Raw genomic sequence first — 15,000 nt, 5'->3', positions numbered from 1 at the left:
TCCTTCTACCATTGGACTCCTTCTACCATTGGACCCCTTCTACCGTTGGACCCCTTCTACCATTGGACCCCTTCTACCATTGGACCCCTTCTACCATTGGACCCCTTCTACCATTGGATTCCTTCAACCATTGGACTCCTTCTGCCATCAGACCTCTTCTACTATTAGACCTCTTCTACCATTAGACCTCTTCTACCATCAGACCTCTTCTACCATTAGACTTCTTCTACCATCAGACCTTCTACCATTAGACCCTTCTACATTTTTTCTCCGCTGTTGTTGCAAGAAAAGCTTAACATAATACTATCTTCATTTTTATTTGAAATATAGGGCCGAGCTACAGTGGGCTTATAAAAATACCGGGCTGGTTTAACAAGCCTCTGAGCTGCTGATAAGCTGATGTCAGAGGATGAAGAAGTCTCCGTGGCGTTGATGGTTCAGTCAGCTGGCGGGACTGGGAATGCTTTCTACTGGTTCTCTTATGACACTGTTATGCAACTTGGAGCTCGGAGCCCACAAGTTGAGTCGCTCATCATCCTGAGGAATGTGCTTACACACACACACACACACACACACACACACACACACACACACACACACACAGAAAAACCTTTCCAGCTTATGATTTACATTCCACATCAAAACCGCCGGCCCGCTCAAATTTCCGGCTGTCGCGCAGAACAACGCGGTCGGGATCCAAAGTGTGTCTTTATCCACAGATGTGTCGTGACACGTCAGCTGTGTGCGTGTGCGTTTGTGCGTCACTCTTTAGAGTGTTTGTGACGCCGCTGAGGGCGGGGCAGCGCAGGAAGCCCCGACTTCCTCCTCATCACTGAGCCGCGCCCCCAGCAAAGATGTCCGCCGGACACTCGCCCCACCGGAGACGGGCGCTTGTGTTTTGTGTGTTTGTGTGTGTCTGTGTTTGTAGCACCAATCCGGGATGTGTATATACAGTACACTGTGCTATTTTGAAGATGTCTACCACATTTCCTGCAACAGCAAATTCTCTCTCTCCCCCTCCTCCCCTCTTCTATCCCTCTTTCTATCCGTTCCACTCATTATTTTTTACTACACTTCCCATCATGCTCCACTTTTCTCTCCCAGAGCTTCTGAGAGCTGAATAGAAGCTTGAAGGGGATATATATCATTTTTATATCTCAAATAGGACTGTGTGTGTGTGTGTGTGTGTGTGTGTGTGTGTGTGTGTGTGTGTGTGTGTGTGTGTCGGCCAGGCAGTAGAGGAAGCTGTCGTGGGAGTGTCTTGCTCTCGGAGCTTCGAGGACAGATAACATTACACTGCTGATGCTTACATAACTTCCAGGCAGCGCCACGTCACAACTGATCCAGAGACGCACGCACACACACACACACACACGCGCACACACATATATATACACACGCACACACACAGGAATACAAATACCCATCTAGATTGGACAGCTGCCTCCATGGGGCGCCAATAGGGTATCCAAAGATTGTGTGTGTGTGTGTGTGTGTGTGTGTGTGTGTGTGTGTGTGTGTGTGTGTGTGTGTGTGTGTGTGTGAAGCAACAAACACACAAAGATAAAAAGAACCTTTTTCTCAGGGTCTGTCTGTTTAGTAACCCCTCGTCGTTGTTTTTTTTGTCTGCGTGGTTTTACTCCAGTTGTTCTGTATGTAGGTCAGCTCACAAACAGGCTCCTTCGCTCTGTTACCAACACCACACACACTCTCACACACTCTCACACACTCTCACACACACACACACACACACTCACACTCGCCTTCCCAAGAGGGTCTGCGTTTCCTTTCAATGTGGCGACCACATGTGCGGCGCTGAAGCGAAGCCGAAAAGACAGAGAAAAAGTTTTTCACCTCTTTCAAACCTTCAGATTCAGTCGGTCGTGGGGATCGATGGACGAGTGTGTGTTTACGCAGCGCGTTAGTGCGGATGTAGCCAACTGTGTGTGTGTGTGTGAGACCAGGGCACTCTGTGTTAGGCCTCTGCGTTTGGAGTGTGTGTGTGTTGTGCTTTGGGGGCCCAGTCGCAGCTGTCTTTGACAGCTGCATCATGGGAAACATCTGATGAAATGTTGCATCATCTCCTGTCAGTGGATGTTTGTGGATGTATGTACGGGACAGCTGGGCAACATCACATGAAGAAGGGTTGAGAGTGTCAGCTTGACTGTGTGTGTGTGTGTGTGTGTGTGTGTGTGTGTGTGTTGGGGGTGTGTAAGGTATGAAACAGGATGTTTACCGTGGACGTGTGTGTGTATTTCTAATGTAAATCTTCGGCGGCAAACTCTGTGAGCTGAGACTTTAATGCCTCCACGCTGCCGACAGATGTTTGTGTGTGTTTTCCCTGCACACACTCGTGTGTGTGTGTGTGTGTGTGTGTGTTTGCGTCCCACAGTTCTTCACATTCGGCACGAACATCCTCGAGGGGAAAAAAAGAGCGACTCCGCTTCCTTATGAACACGTCGAGATGTAAAGTGGTGACTCAGTTTGAATCATCCGTTAAATCTATTCCTCGACGACAATGAACGTTTTCCGACTGAGAAGTTCGCGGGTCAAAGGTCAAAGGTCACGGTGTTTTTTTTTTTCTGCCCACGACTCAAGAATCTTCACACAAATGTGGAAAGAAACTGCAATTTTGTTGCCGGAGGCGTTCGACCGCCAGGCGGTAATTCTAGTTTACCACACGGCGTTGGAATTTCTTTGATTTTTTTTTTTTTCTTCTTCCATCTCCGTCTTTTCCTCACGACAGCGGTGATTTCCCCGTCAACACCTGTCCGTCTCCTCCTCCTCCTCCTCCTCCTCCTCCGGTGCGTCACTCCTCTCGGTGGCTTTTGGACCTCGTCGCTGAATCCCAAATGAATAAATCCTCCCGTCACCGCAGACCTCGCCTTTTATTTCTGGGGCCGTCACGTCACAGATGTGGTCGTCGCCGCCGTCAGGAGTTTAAAATTAGCACATTCGTGCTATTTTTAGGGTATTTATGGAAGGGATTGGTAATCTAACACATCGTTAAATTGAGCAAATTAATATTGATGACTGAGCAGATGGCAAAATAACTGCTTTCTCACATTTGGAGCCTCCTGATTGGACAGTTAAAATACTGCGACGTCATCCACACACACAGGATATGACCTCATCATAACTGATCCTTGACCCGGCGGTCGGAAGCGGAAGAAGGAGCGGACGGAAGATGGGAGGGAGGGGGGAGGGGGTGAGAGGGGTGAGAGAGGGGGGGAGGGGTGAGAGGAGGGGGTGAGGGGGGGGGTCTGAGGGTGGGGTAAGAGGGGGGGGGGTTCAGGGGGGGTAGCGGTGCCGTGTGGCGTTCCAGCAGGATTAGGCAGAGGAAGTCGTGACTCTTGTTTGCGGCGCTTAAAGGGCAAAAGCTGGAGCCCAGACCAGAGTGTGACGTCGCCCCAGTGTGCACCATGACACACACACACACACACACACACACACACACACACACACACACACACACACACACACACACACACTCACAATAATGACCACTTGAGTGCACACGTTCGTCTGCTTGATTATCCTGAGCTTTTCCCAAATGGCAAACAGTCTGATACTATATGACTTGCTGTGTGTGTGTGTGTGTGTGTGTGTGTGTGTGTGTGTGTGTGTGTGTGTGTGTGTGTGTGTGTGTGTGTGTGTGAGGGAGAGAGAAGGGTAGCAGGACAAAGAGTGTCTTGTATTTTGGGGAGGGGTTGGGGGGGTAGTCAAGCCTGTTGGGTCCAGTCCTGGGGGCCAGGGGTGTGTGTGTGTGTGTGTGTGTGTGTGTGTGTGTGTGTGTGTGTGTGAGCAGAGGAATGCTGCTGTTTGCTGAGTGAAGAGCAGAGAGGCAGCAGAGACTGTCCAAACACACGTCTGTTTGTCAAGTGTGTGTGTGTGTCTGTGTGTGTGTGTCTGAGAGGGCGACTGAGACTCACCGTGAGAGTGTGTGTGTTTGGGACGGTGTGTATGCAGTGATGGAAAGCAGAAGGAGGTGTGTGTGTGTGTGTGTCTCCTCATGCTATGACCTTCTACTCAATGAGGACTTTCATCGTCTCGATGCTCTGAGAGACGGGACTGAAAGAGGTCTGTCTCTTCATACCTGTGACCCACACACACACACACACACACACACACACACACACACACACACACACACACGCTAACCCCACCACACTGCAGACTTTGCTCAGGTTGTGTGTTTACTGTTTGTTTGACCGGTGAGAGGTCAGGTAGGTGGGTGAGAGATGGAGGGATGGAAAGATAGGGGAGGAGGGGGGGGGGGGTGAGAGGGGAGGAGGAGGGGGGGCGGGAGGGGGAGGGAGGGGGTGAGACGGGGGGGGGGGGGGTGACTTGGCGAAATAAGTGAGGTTGAAGTGGGAGAGGACAAAGTGAGTAATATCTGGATTGAAAGCTGGAAGCAAAGGATGTGAGTAATAGGTGAAGGGAGGGAAGGAGGGAGGAATTCCTGAAAACAGGGATGAAGGGAGGAAGGAAAGGAGAGAGGAAAGGTGGAAAGAAAAGCAGGATCAAGTGAGAGACAAGAAGGAAGGAATATATGGAAGGGAGAGAGAAAGGAGGGATGAAAATGGAACATTACAAAACGAAAAAATCATTTTTAGTTGTGATTTGGGTGGAATGAGCCTTTAAAGTGAATCCGCTTTTCGACAATATTTCATCTGTGTGTGTCTGTTTGTGTGTGTGTGTGTGATTTATCCTGAGGCCAGTTCTGCCTCCAGCTGTCCCAACGGGCTCCCGATGACTTTACCAGCCGCAGACCTCCTTCAGAGGGAGAGAGAGAGAGGGATGAAGAGAGGGATGAAGAGAGGGATGAAGAGAGGGAGGGAGAGATGTTTTTTGTGGAAAAGTCAACACAGTTTTCAATCTGCTAATTCCATCAGATTTGGGAGCCGATGTTTCTGCAGATGCTCCTCGTCCGTCCTCCATGTTGTTTGTCAAAATAAGAGGGTTTCATTTGAAGTTACACACCTGTGTGTGTGTGTGTGTGTGTGTGTGTGTGTGTGTGTGTGTGTGTGTTGTCGGGTGACATGTGTTCTTTATCCGCTTGGTAACACACTCCTCCTCCCCTGCAGGTCCTGCTGAGGTTCCCATGATGTCACCAAACGGGTCGATCCCCCCGATCCACGTCCCCCCAGGATACATCTCACAGGTATGTGTGTGTGTGTGTGACATGGTTAGTATGATGTCATCATGTGTGTGGTGTCAGTCATGCGTATAAAAACCTTTATTTCATCTTTTTCGGAGGCGAGCGCATCGTTCTGTTTCAACCCACCGATTCTTGGAAGATTCCTGAAGGAATTTGTAATCAAAATGATGTTTTTACTGCAAAAGAATTTATCGCAACGCGGCAGTAAAACACCGACGCCGCTGCTGATCGCTAGCAGAGCCGACGCGACCCGAACGACCCGGTGAAGGGTCAATAAATAACGATCAATAAATAACGATCAATAAATAACGATCAATAAAAAGCTCTGAATCACTGAAACCTGGAGAGTTCAATCGTACATGAGCACGAAAGATGTTCATCAGATGGTTCCAGCAGCATGAACACACACACACACACACACACACACACACACACACACACACACACACACAAAGACACACACATGAACACACACACACACATTGACACGTCAGAAGAAGGTCTGAGTTATTGAAAAGAGGAAAGGATCTCCTTTATACACACACACAGTCACTCACACATACACGCACACACATACATACACACACAGACACACACACACACAGACACACACACACACAGACACATAATCATTTGGCGATGACAGAAATTGTTGCATAAAACATCGTGTTGTGCAACACTGAGCTCAGCAGAAACGACTTTTTTTTTTTTTTTACGTTTCTTTTTTTTCTCCTGCAGTTTTTAATTTTGACGAACAACCGATCAGAAGTGAATATTATCGATTATTGATTGGAGACTCTCTCTCGTGTGTGTGTGTGTGTGTGTGTGTGTGTGTGTGTGTGTGTGTGTGTGTGTGTGTGTGTGTGTGTGTGTGTGTGTGTGTACTTTGTCAGATGTCCTCACAAAAACAGAGAGAGGAGATTCTACCGCTGTTCTTGTTTATTTGACACACACAGACACACACACACACACACGGAGCATCGGGTCGGCCTCGCTCCTCGTGGTTCAGAGAGGTCAAAGGTCATCCTCAACAGGAACCAATAGTCCTCACAAGTATAGTGTTACAAACGCTTCTCTGGCCCGCGTGTGGGTGGGACTGAGCTCCTGTGCCGATGGAAGTCAGGTCATTGGCTCACCGCGCGTGTGTGTGTGTGTGTGTGTGTGTGTGTGTGTGTGTGTGTGTGTGTGTGTGTGTGTGTACGCAGTGAGCCAAGTGTGAGCGGGAAACACTGTCACTCTTACACAAACAACACTGATAGGGGAGACAGGCACCGGGGGCAGGAGGGCTGTTTTTTGTGGTGGGAGAGAGCGAGGGAGGGAGGGAGGGAGGGAGGGAGGGAGAGAGACGGAGAGAGAGAGAGACGGAGAGAGAGAGAGAGACGGAGACGGAGAGAGAGAGACGGAGAGAGAGATGGGAAAGAGCTCTGCGTGGTGGAAAGTCACACATTGGCAGATGGATTTTGCATGTGTGTGTGTGTGTGTGTGTGTTCCCTCCAGTTTGTATCATTTGGAATGTGTGTGTGTGTGTGTGTGTGTGTGTGTGTGTGTGTGTGTGTGTGTCCTTGCCAGTAAATGTTACGCAGGTTTATAGGTCGGATCCACATGTACTAATTCTGGGACTTTGCCCTTGTTTTTCTTGTAAACACCCTGTTTTTCCTCCTCTTCAGCAGAGGAGGAGAGGAAGAGGGGCAAATAGTGAGGGCTCCTCATCCTCCTCTTCCTCCTCCTCCTCATCTTCCTCCTCCTCCTCTTCCTCTCCGTTTTTCTCACTCGGCTTAGTTCTGTACCCTTCTTCCTCCTCCCCTCCTGACCCCCTTTAATACTCTCTCTTTCTTTCTTTCTGTCTGTTGTGTTCTGGCACTGAGTCTGTTGCCTCTCAGTGTGTGTGTGTGTGTGTGTGTGTGTGTGTGTGTGTGTGTGTGTGTGTGTGTGTTGTTGTTGTTAGGGACCAGCAGATGACTTCCCCTCTCTGCAGGGAGTGTGTGTTTGCTCTCTGCTTGGAATGCAGGCCTGTGAAAGTGTCTGAATAGTTGGAATGTGTGTGTGTGTCTCTCTCTCTCTCTCTGTGTGTGTCTGTGTGTGTGTGTGTGTCCCAGGCCATGAATGTGAAAGTGGATGCCCGTATGGCGTCTATGTTAATGTGAGGGCGGGTCTCTGGAGCTGCTCGTCATTCAGATGCGCGGTCCATCTGGTCTCAACATGGCGGCGCTCGCTGTGGCGCTTAAAGCAGCGCCGCGTCCTCGCCGCACAATCGCTCGCTTGTTCCCCTAAAATCAGGCGACTCGCTCCTCCGTGAGATGCACCACCCGCCCAGCGGACGGGCGGAGCACCTGCTCCCACCAGCGAGTGAATGGCGAGGAAGAGCGTGGTGCTTTAAGCTCCCGAGGAACCTTTCATGCAGCTTTAAAATACAGGAAATAGGGAGAATATTCCGGTGGATTATGGTTGTTTCTCAGTGGGACGAGAAGGTCGACGCCTGCAGGGCGTCGGCTTCATGTCGATGGAGAGCTGGAAGTCTGAAAGAACATTAAAAACTCCAACATATGAAGAAACCGCTGACTGAGTGACGTTTACTGACCTCGTAGGATTTGTGGGTGAAAAAAAGAGAAGCCAAAAGTTTATCGTGAAATGTGACTGAGGCATAAATATTTATATATATGTTTTATCCCACTTCCTCTCACCTTCTTCTTCCTCCTCTTCTTCTGCTTCCTCCTCTTCTCTTTCTTCTTCTTCTTCCTCTCCCTCTTCTCATTCTTCCTCTTCGTCTTCTCCTTCATCTTCCTCTTCTTCTCCTTCTTCCTCTTCTTTTTCTTCTACTTCTTCCTCTCCCTCTTCTCATTCTTCTTCTTCTTCTTCTTCTTCCCCTTCTTCTTCCTCCTCGTCTCATTCTTCCTCTTCCTCTTCTCCTTCTTTTTCTTCTACTTCTTCCTCTCCCTCTTCTCATTCTTCCTCTTCTCCTTCTTTTTCTTCTTCTTCTTCTTCTTCTTCTTCTTCTTCTTCTTCTTCTTCTTCTTCTTCTTCTTCTTCTCCTTCTTCTTCTTCTCCTTCTTCCTCTTCTCCTGCTTTTTCTTCTTCTTCTCCTTCTTTTTCTTCTTCCTCTTCTCATTCTTCCTCTTCTCCTTCCTCTTCTTTTTCTTCTCCTCCCTCTCCTCCTCCCTCTCCTCCTCCTCCTTCCTCTCCTCCTCCCTCTCCTCCTCCTCCTCTTCTTCCCCTCCTCCTCCTCCTCCTCCTCCCTCTCCTCTTCCTCCTCCTCCTTCCTCTCCTCCTCCTTCCTCTCTTCTTCTTCCCTTTCCTCCACCTCCCTCTCCTCCTCCTCCTCCTCCTTCCTCTCCTCCTCCCTCTCCTCTTCTTCCCCTCCTCCCTCTCCTCCTCTTCTTCCTCTCCTCCTCCTTCCTCTCCTCCTCCTTCCTCTCCTCCTCCTCCTCCTCCTCCTCCTCCTCCTCCTCTTCTTCCCCTCCTCCCTCTCCTCCTCTTCTTCCTCTCCTCCTCCTTCCTCTCCTCCTCCCTCTCCTCCTCCTCTTCCTCCTCCCTCTCCTCTTCCTCCTCCTCCTCCTCTTCCTCCTCCCTCTCCTCTTCCTCCCCTTCCTCCTCCTCCCTCTCTTCTTCTTCCCCTTCCTCCTCCTCCTTCCTCTCCTCCTCCCTCTCCTCTTCTTCCCCTCCTCCCTCTCTTCCTCCTCCCTCTCCTCTCCTCCTCCTCCTCCTCCTCTCTCCCAGGTGCTGGAGGACAACACGGGGGTCCGTCGGGTGGTGGTGACGCCTCAGTCTCCAGAGTGCTACCCTCCCTCTTACTCCCCGGCGCTCTCCCCCACGCACCACCTCCCCCCGTACCTGGCTCACCCTCACTTCATCCCCAACTCTCACTCCTTCTACCCGCCCGTCAGCCCGGGGGACCTCCCCCCCACCAGTACTACCAGCACCACCTGCCCCCGATGTACGGGGACCCAGGTACCGACGCGCCGCTGCACCTTCATGTGGAAGCAACGTTAATCAAAAGGCTTCGTTCCAGGGTTCATACGCTCGTGGAGGAAAATGTGAAAAGTCCTGAAACATTTTTAAAAAAGTCCTTTAAATTTAGTTTAAAGTCATGAAAACGTGGTGAAAAGAAATGAAGATTTAGTGAAAAGTCATGAAAGTTTTGTGAGAAGTCCTACTTTTTTTTAAAATTTTGTGAAGTCATGAAAAGTTTGTGAAACGTCGTTTAAATTTGGTTTGAAGTCCTTAAAAATTTGTACAAATTTTTTTGAAAAGTCATAAAAAGAATTTAGAAATTTTGTGAAAAGTCATGAAAAGTTTGTTTAAATTCATGAACATTTTAGAAAAAGCCATGAACATTTTATAAAAAGGCATTTAAATTTGGTTTAAAGTCATTAACATTTTATAAAAAGTCATGAAAATTTGGTTTAAAGTCATAAGAATTTGTGAAAAGTCATAAAAAATTTGTGAAAAGTCATGAAAATTTTATGAAAAGTCATGAAAATTTTATGAAAAGTCATAAAAATTTGATTTTAAGTCATAAACATTTGTGAAAAGTCATAAAAATTTGGTTTAAAGTCATAAAAATGTATGAAAAGTCATGAAAATTTTATGAAAAGTCATAAAAATTTGTGAAAAGTCATACAAAATGTATGAAAAGTCATAAAAATTTGTTTTAAAGTCATAAAAATGTTATTGAAAATTTAGTGAAAAGTCATAAAAATTTGGTTTAAAGTCATAAAAATTTGTGAAAACTCATAAAAAATGTATGGAAAGTCATAAAAATTTGGTTTAAAGTCATACAAATTTGTAAAAAAAGTCATAAAAATGTTATTGAAAATTTAGTGAAAAGTCATAAAAATTTGGTTTAAAGTCATAAGAATTAGTGAAAAGTCATAAAAATGTGTTTTCGTCATGTAAATCTTGTTAAAGGTCATGTAAACCCATCGGTCACAGTGTGTGTGAAGCCCCTTCGTTCTCCTCCTGCAGAAATCATCCCCGTCTATGGGATGTCCAACTACATCGGCAGGGAGGAGGCGTACAGCAAGCCGCAGCCCAAGAAGATGAAGGAGCAGCGGCAGCTGGAGCGGCAGAACCGGCTCAACTCTCCTCCCTCCACGCTCTACAAGGGCAGCCTGGGCCCCGCCCACAACGGATACAGGTGAGCCGCTGCACCTGTGAGGCCCTCTGGGGGGGGGGGGGGGGCTTCTTCTGATTGGTTAATTAAATGCCGTGTTTGTCGCCGCAGCAACAAATCACACGCCCCCTCGCTGGGGTCGCTGGGGTCGGGGGGCGGGCTCTGCAGCCCGGGAGGGAAGAAGCCGGAGAGACGACTGCGCAGCAGTCCACGAAACAGTGAACCAGAGACACACACACCAGGTAAAGGACACGCACACACAGACACACACACACACACACACACAGACACACACACAGATGCTGGATACAAAAGAGATACATTGTCATCGTGCGATGTGTGTTTCCGTTTTTGATTTTTTTCTTTTTTTGCCCCAAAACTTGCAAGGAGACAAATATGAATCTTCATTATAGTTGCCACGTTCTCTCTCTCTCTCTCTCTCTCTCTCTCTCTCTCTCTCTCTCTCTCTCTCTCTCTCTCTCTCTCTCTCTCTCAGGATGAAACAGATAAAACACACCTTTCGTTCCTCTCTCTCTCTTTTTTTTCCTCCCTCCCTTTACCTGAAATAAATGAATGGGTGTATGCAGCCTCATTGAGGTGAAGAGGGGGGGGGGGGGGATTTTTGGGGGGGTTATGAGCGGTTGTCATGGTAACCACATAGCTGAACCCGTCCCCGAGCGCTATCGTTTTACCGCCGACAATACCGGCCTTGTTGGTGAGGGCCACAGGGGGGAGGGGGAGGGGGAGGGAGGGAGGGGGGAGTCACATACCTGTAGAGTCCTGCTTGAGATGAAGGGAACCTTTTGAGCTCTGAGACACACACACACACACACACACACACACACACACACACACAGACACACACACACACACTTTGTGGTACTGTTCCTCTTTAATGACGTGTCTTCACGTCAGATGAATGTCTGAGTTATTGAAAAGAGCAAAGAATCTGCTTTATACACACAAACACATGCACAGACACACACATGTACACACACAGATATATACACACACACACATGCACAGACACACACATGTACACACACAGATATATACACACAAACACACACACACACAGTATTGTCCGCAAAGAGATACGCCCTCATCTCGCTCATCTCTTCCTCACCTCCTCCTTTACCTCCTCCTTCACCTCCTCCTTCATCTCCTATCACACCTCCTCCCTCACGTCCTCCTTCACCTCTTTCCTCATCTCCTCCTTCACCTCCTCCCTTCCGTCCTCTCTCACCTCCTCCCTCCCTTCTTCCTTCATCTCCTCCCTCACCTTTTCCCTCACCTTTTCCCTCACCTCCTCCCTCACCTCCTCCCTTATCTCCTCCCTTACCTCCTCTTTCCCTTCTTCCCACATCTCCTAGTTTAACTTCTCCCTCACCTCCTCCTCCCTCACCTCCTCCTCCCTCCCTTCTTCCCTCACCTCCTCCTCCCTCACCTCCTCCTCCCTCCTTTTTTCCCTCACCTCCTCTCTCCCTTCTTCCCACATCTCCAAGCTTACCTCCTCCCTCACCTCCTCCTCCTCCCTCACCTGCTCCTCCCTCACCTGCTCCTCCCTCACCTCCTCCTCCCTCACCACCTCCTCCCTCACCTCCTCCTCCCTCACCTCCTCCCTCCCCTCCTCCTCCCTCACCTCCTCCCTCCCCTCCTCCTCCCTCACCTCCTCCTCCCTCACCTCCTCCTCCCTCACCTCCTCCCTCCCCTCCTCCTCCCTCACCTCCTCCCTCACCTCTTCCTCCCTCCCTCACCTCCTCCCTCACCTCCTCCTCCCTCACCTCCTCCCTCCCCTCCTCCTCCCTCCCCTCCTCCTCCTCCCCTCCTCCCTCCCCTCCTCCCTCACCTCCTCCTCCCTCCCTCTCCTCCTCCCTCCCCTCCTCCTCCCTCCCTCACCTCCTCCCTCATCTCCTCCCTCACCTCCTCCTCCTCCCTCACCTCCTCCCTCCCCTCCTCCTCCCTCACCTCCTCCTCCCTCCCTCTCCTCCTCCCTCCCCTCCTCCTCCCTCCCTCACCTCCTCCCTCATCTCCTCCCTCACCTCCTCCTCCTCCCTCACCTCCTCCCTCCCCTCCTCCTCCCTCTCCTCCTCCTCTCCTCCTCCCTCCCCTCCTCCTCCCTCCCCTCCTCCCGGGTGGTTCTATGTTCTGCGTGTAGCAGCCTCAGCATCTGAACAGAACCTCGTTGCATTGTGAGAACACAAAGCTTCTCTGGAGGTCACGGCGTGGTGTAAAGGTCTCGTCTGCTCAGCACAACAGAACCAGTTTCTTCTGCTCACGACTCTTTTCAGAAGAAGCGTCCTCGTTCTCCGTGATAATAATAATAATAATAATCCCTGAACATGACGCCGGTTGTCATAGAGACATTTATTCTGCACAGAAATCTATTCCTTAAACTCAGAGCACCAGTTGATTTCATGAAGTATCCGTCACGCGTGTGGTCGGTTGAATTAATTCATTAATCCGAAGCAAAAATACCGAACAATCGCTTATTTTTCATCATCATCTTTTGGATTTTGGACCACAAAAAAAAAGTAATTGCTGATGAAAATAATGCTGGGTTGCAGCGCCGCTGCTCACCACGAGGTCTGTGAGATATCGAGGGTGTTTGAGGACGCAACGTCATTCTAGAGTCCACTGCTTTGAGGTGGAAGCAGATCAATAACGATCAAAGAAAAGCAAAACATATTATTATTATTATTAATGAGAATATGTGTGTGTTTACACGACGAGCGCACACGTGACACAAAGGAGCATCTCATCGGTTCTGGTCTGCCAGGGTCTCACTACTGGACTGGAGATCGGGCTGAGTCAGCTAGACGTACACACACACAGACACACACACACAGAGACAGACAGACACACACACAGACAGACAGACACACACACACACACACACACACCCCGTGACTGGGCTTCCTGTAAAACAATCAAGAGTACGAAGGGTCCAGAAGGGTTGGCGGGAGGTCGGGGCGCAAAACAGAGAGAGGAGAGGAATGTAGGATTCGAAGGACAGATGAGGGAGGAAGGGAGGAAGGGAGGAAGGGAGGAAGGGAGGAAGGGAGAGGAAGGAGATGGATAGAAGAAAGGAGAAGAAATAAAACATCAACCAGAATTCCTACATCAGAGGAAACGGAGAGACGGAGAGTTAGAGAGCAAACATTCCGGCAACGTTGCTGCTCAGCCTGATGCGTCCAACCCAGAATACCACACACACACACACACACACACACACACACACTGGCTACACTTTGCCCTTGATGCCCTTGCTCAGTGTGTGTGTGTGTGTGTGTGTGCCAGCAAGGCAGCCGGCTGACTTGGCGAGCGCCGTGTCCGTTCCCCCGTGCAGAAGAAGCCGGCTCTTTTTTCTCTTTCTCTCAGAACTGAAGCTGCTCGCTGAGCAGAAGCAGATGTGGGCCTCCATCTTGGCTCTACATCATCATCATCCTCATCATCATCACCACCGCAGATCCTGTCTCTCACTCAGAGAAACTGGGATTTTCGGGCGGCGACAGATGGGCCCGGCCCCCCGTCGGCTCCTCCGTCTTCGTCGTTAGCATCCTAGATGTGAACTTAGAGGAAGTTAAAAACGTTCTGTGACTCTTCTTTTGTACGGGACGAGAGGAAAGGTGGTGGATGTCACAGTGGTGGATGTCACAGTGGTGGATGTCACAGTGGTGGATGTCACAGTGGTGGATGTCACAGTGGTGGATGTCACGCTGGTGGTGGTGGTGCTTCATGTACGGACCCGGAGTCTCTTCACCGTTCCCTTGAACATTTTGAAGTCGCCGCAATCGAGGATCCCGATCATGAATCTTCGGTGTTGACACAGTGAATCCAGAACGCGAAGGCGTTTCCTGAGAGCTTTCTTTATTGCCAAACATAATGACAACGTGCCAAGAATGTTTTGAAAGGAAACTCCTGCCGGAATTGAATCTTTGTGTAAATTCTTGGCACATTCTTTGCTTTATAGAGACGGGGACACTCCTATGCAATTCTTTATTTTATTTTTTTTAAATATTTGCTCTTCTGGCATATTTCTCCTCCCAAATTCAGATTTTTGTACATTTTAATGACCACGTTGTAAAATATCAACACCAACCTGTGACTCAATAGAGAGGAGCCGTGAGGTAACATCCACCTACCATTTAGCTAACGTTAGCCACAATAAAACTCCTGTGAATTTAACTGAGCAAGGCTGTAATTATTTGTTTATGAACATTAAATTTGTCGTGGAATAATGTTCTTTGTCTAATTCGGCATTGAAAGAATGTGCTGAAACATATTTTATTTACCATAAAAGTCGGTTTACAAGCCGCTCCTATGCCTTCGAGGGGTGTCCCCGCCGTAGCAAGCTAGCTCTGCTGCTAGCTCCCCATAAAAGCCGGCTAGTTCTCCCGCTAGCTCCCCGCTAGCTGCTACTGCACCGGATCGGGCATTGACAGCTAGTAGCAGCGCTAACCGGCTACAGTGGGGGAGCTAGCAGCAGAGCTAGCTCGCTACAGTTGGGGGAGCTAACGGAGAAACCCACCGAAGGCAGTAGCAGCTTGCCACCAGTTGCGTCGCCAGTGATCTGACGGTTTGAGGACGATGCCGGTGGAGGAAAGAAAGAGCCGGACGAAAGCGCAGCGTCCCGTGATGTTTCGGTGACGTCGTCCTCTCTCGCTCATGACTCAGCTTTTACGTTAACGTCGAGCTCCTCCTGCAGTTACTGCAGTCACAGGACTGG

General features: G+C 49.3%; 1 protein-coding gene across 1 annotated transcript in view; it reads left to right on the top strand.

The window, feature by feature from the left end:
- fndc3ba (fibronectin type III domain containing 3Ba) overlaps positions 1-15,000 on the top strand; it is an 82,708-nt gene that overhangs the window by 31,498 nt on the left and 36,210 nt on the right. Inside the window, 5 exon segments of the mRNA XM_068580100.1 lie at positions 5,088-5,164; positions 8,876-9,061; positions 9,064-9,106; positions 10,124-10,295; positions 10,383-10,513. Of these exon segments, the coding sequence (XP_068436201.1) occupies positions 5,088-5,164; positions 8,876-9,061; positions 9,064-9,106; positions 10,124-10,295; positions 10,383-10,513 (609 nt within the window).

Source organism: Clinocottus analis, unplaced genomic scaffold (assembly GCF_023055335.1).
Source record: "Clinocottus analis isolate CAN_PGR_092001 unplaced genomic scaffold, fCliAna1.0.p SCAF_17, whole genome shotgun sequence".
Classification (NCBI taxonomy): Eukaryota; Metazoa; Chordata; class Actinopteri; order Perciformes; family Cottidae; genus Clinocottus; species Clinocottus analis.
This window is presented reverse-complemented; position numbering and strand designations above follow the sequence as displayed.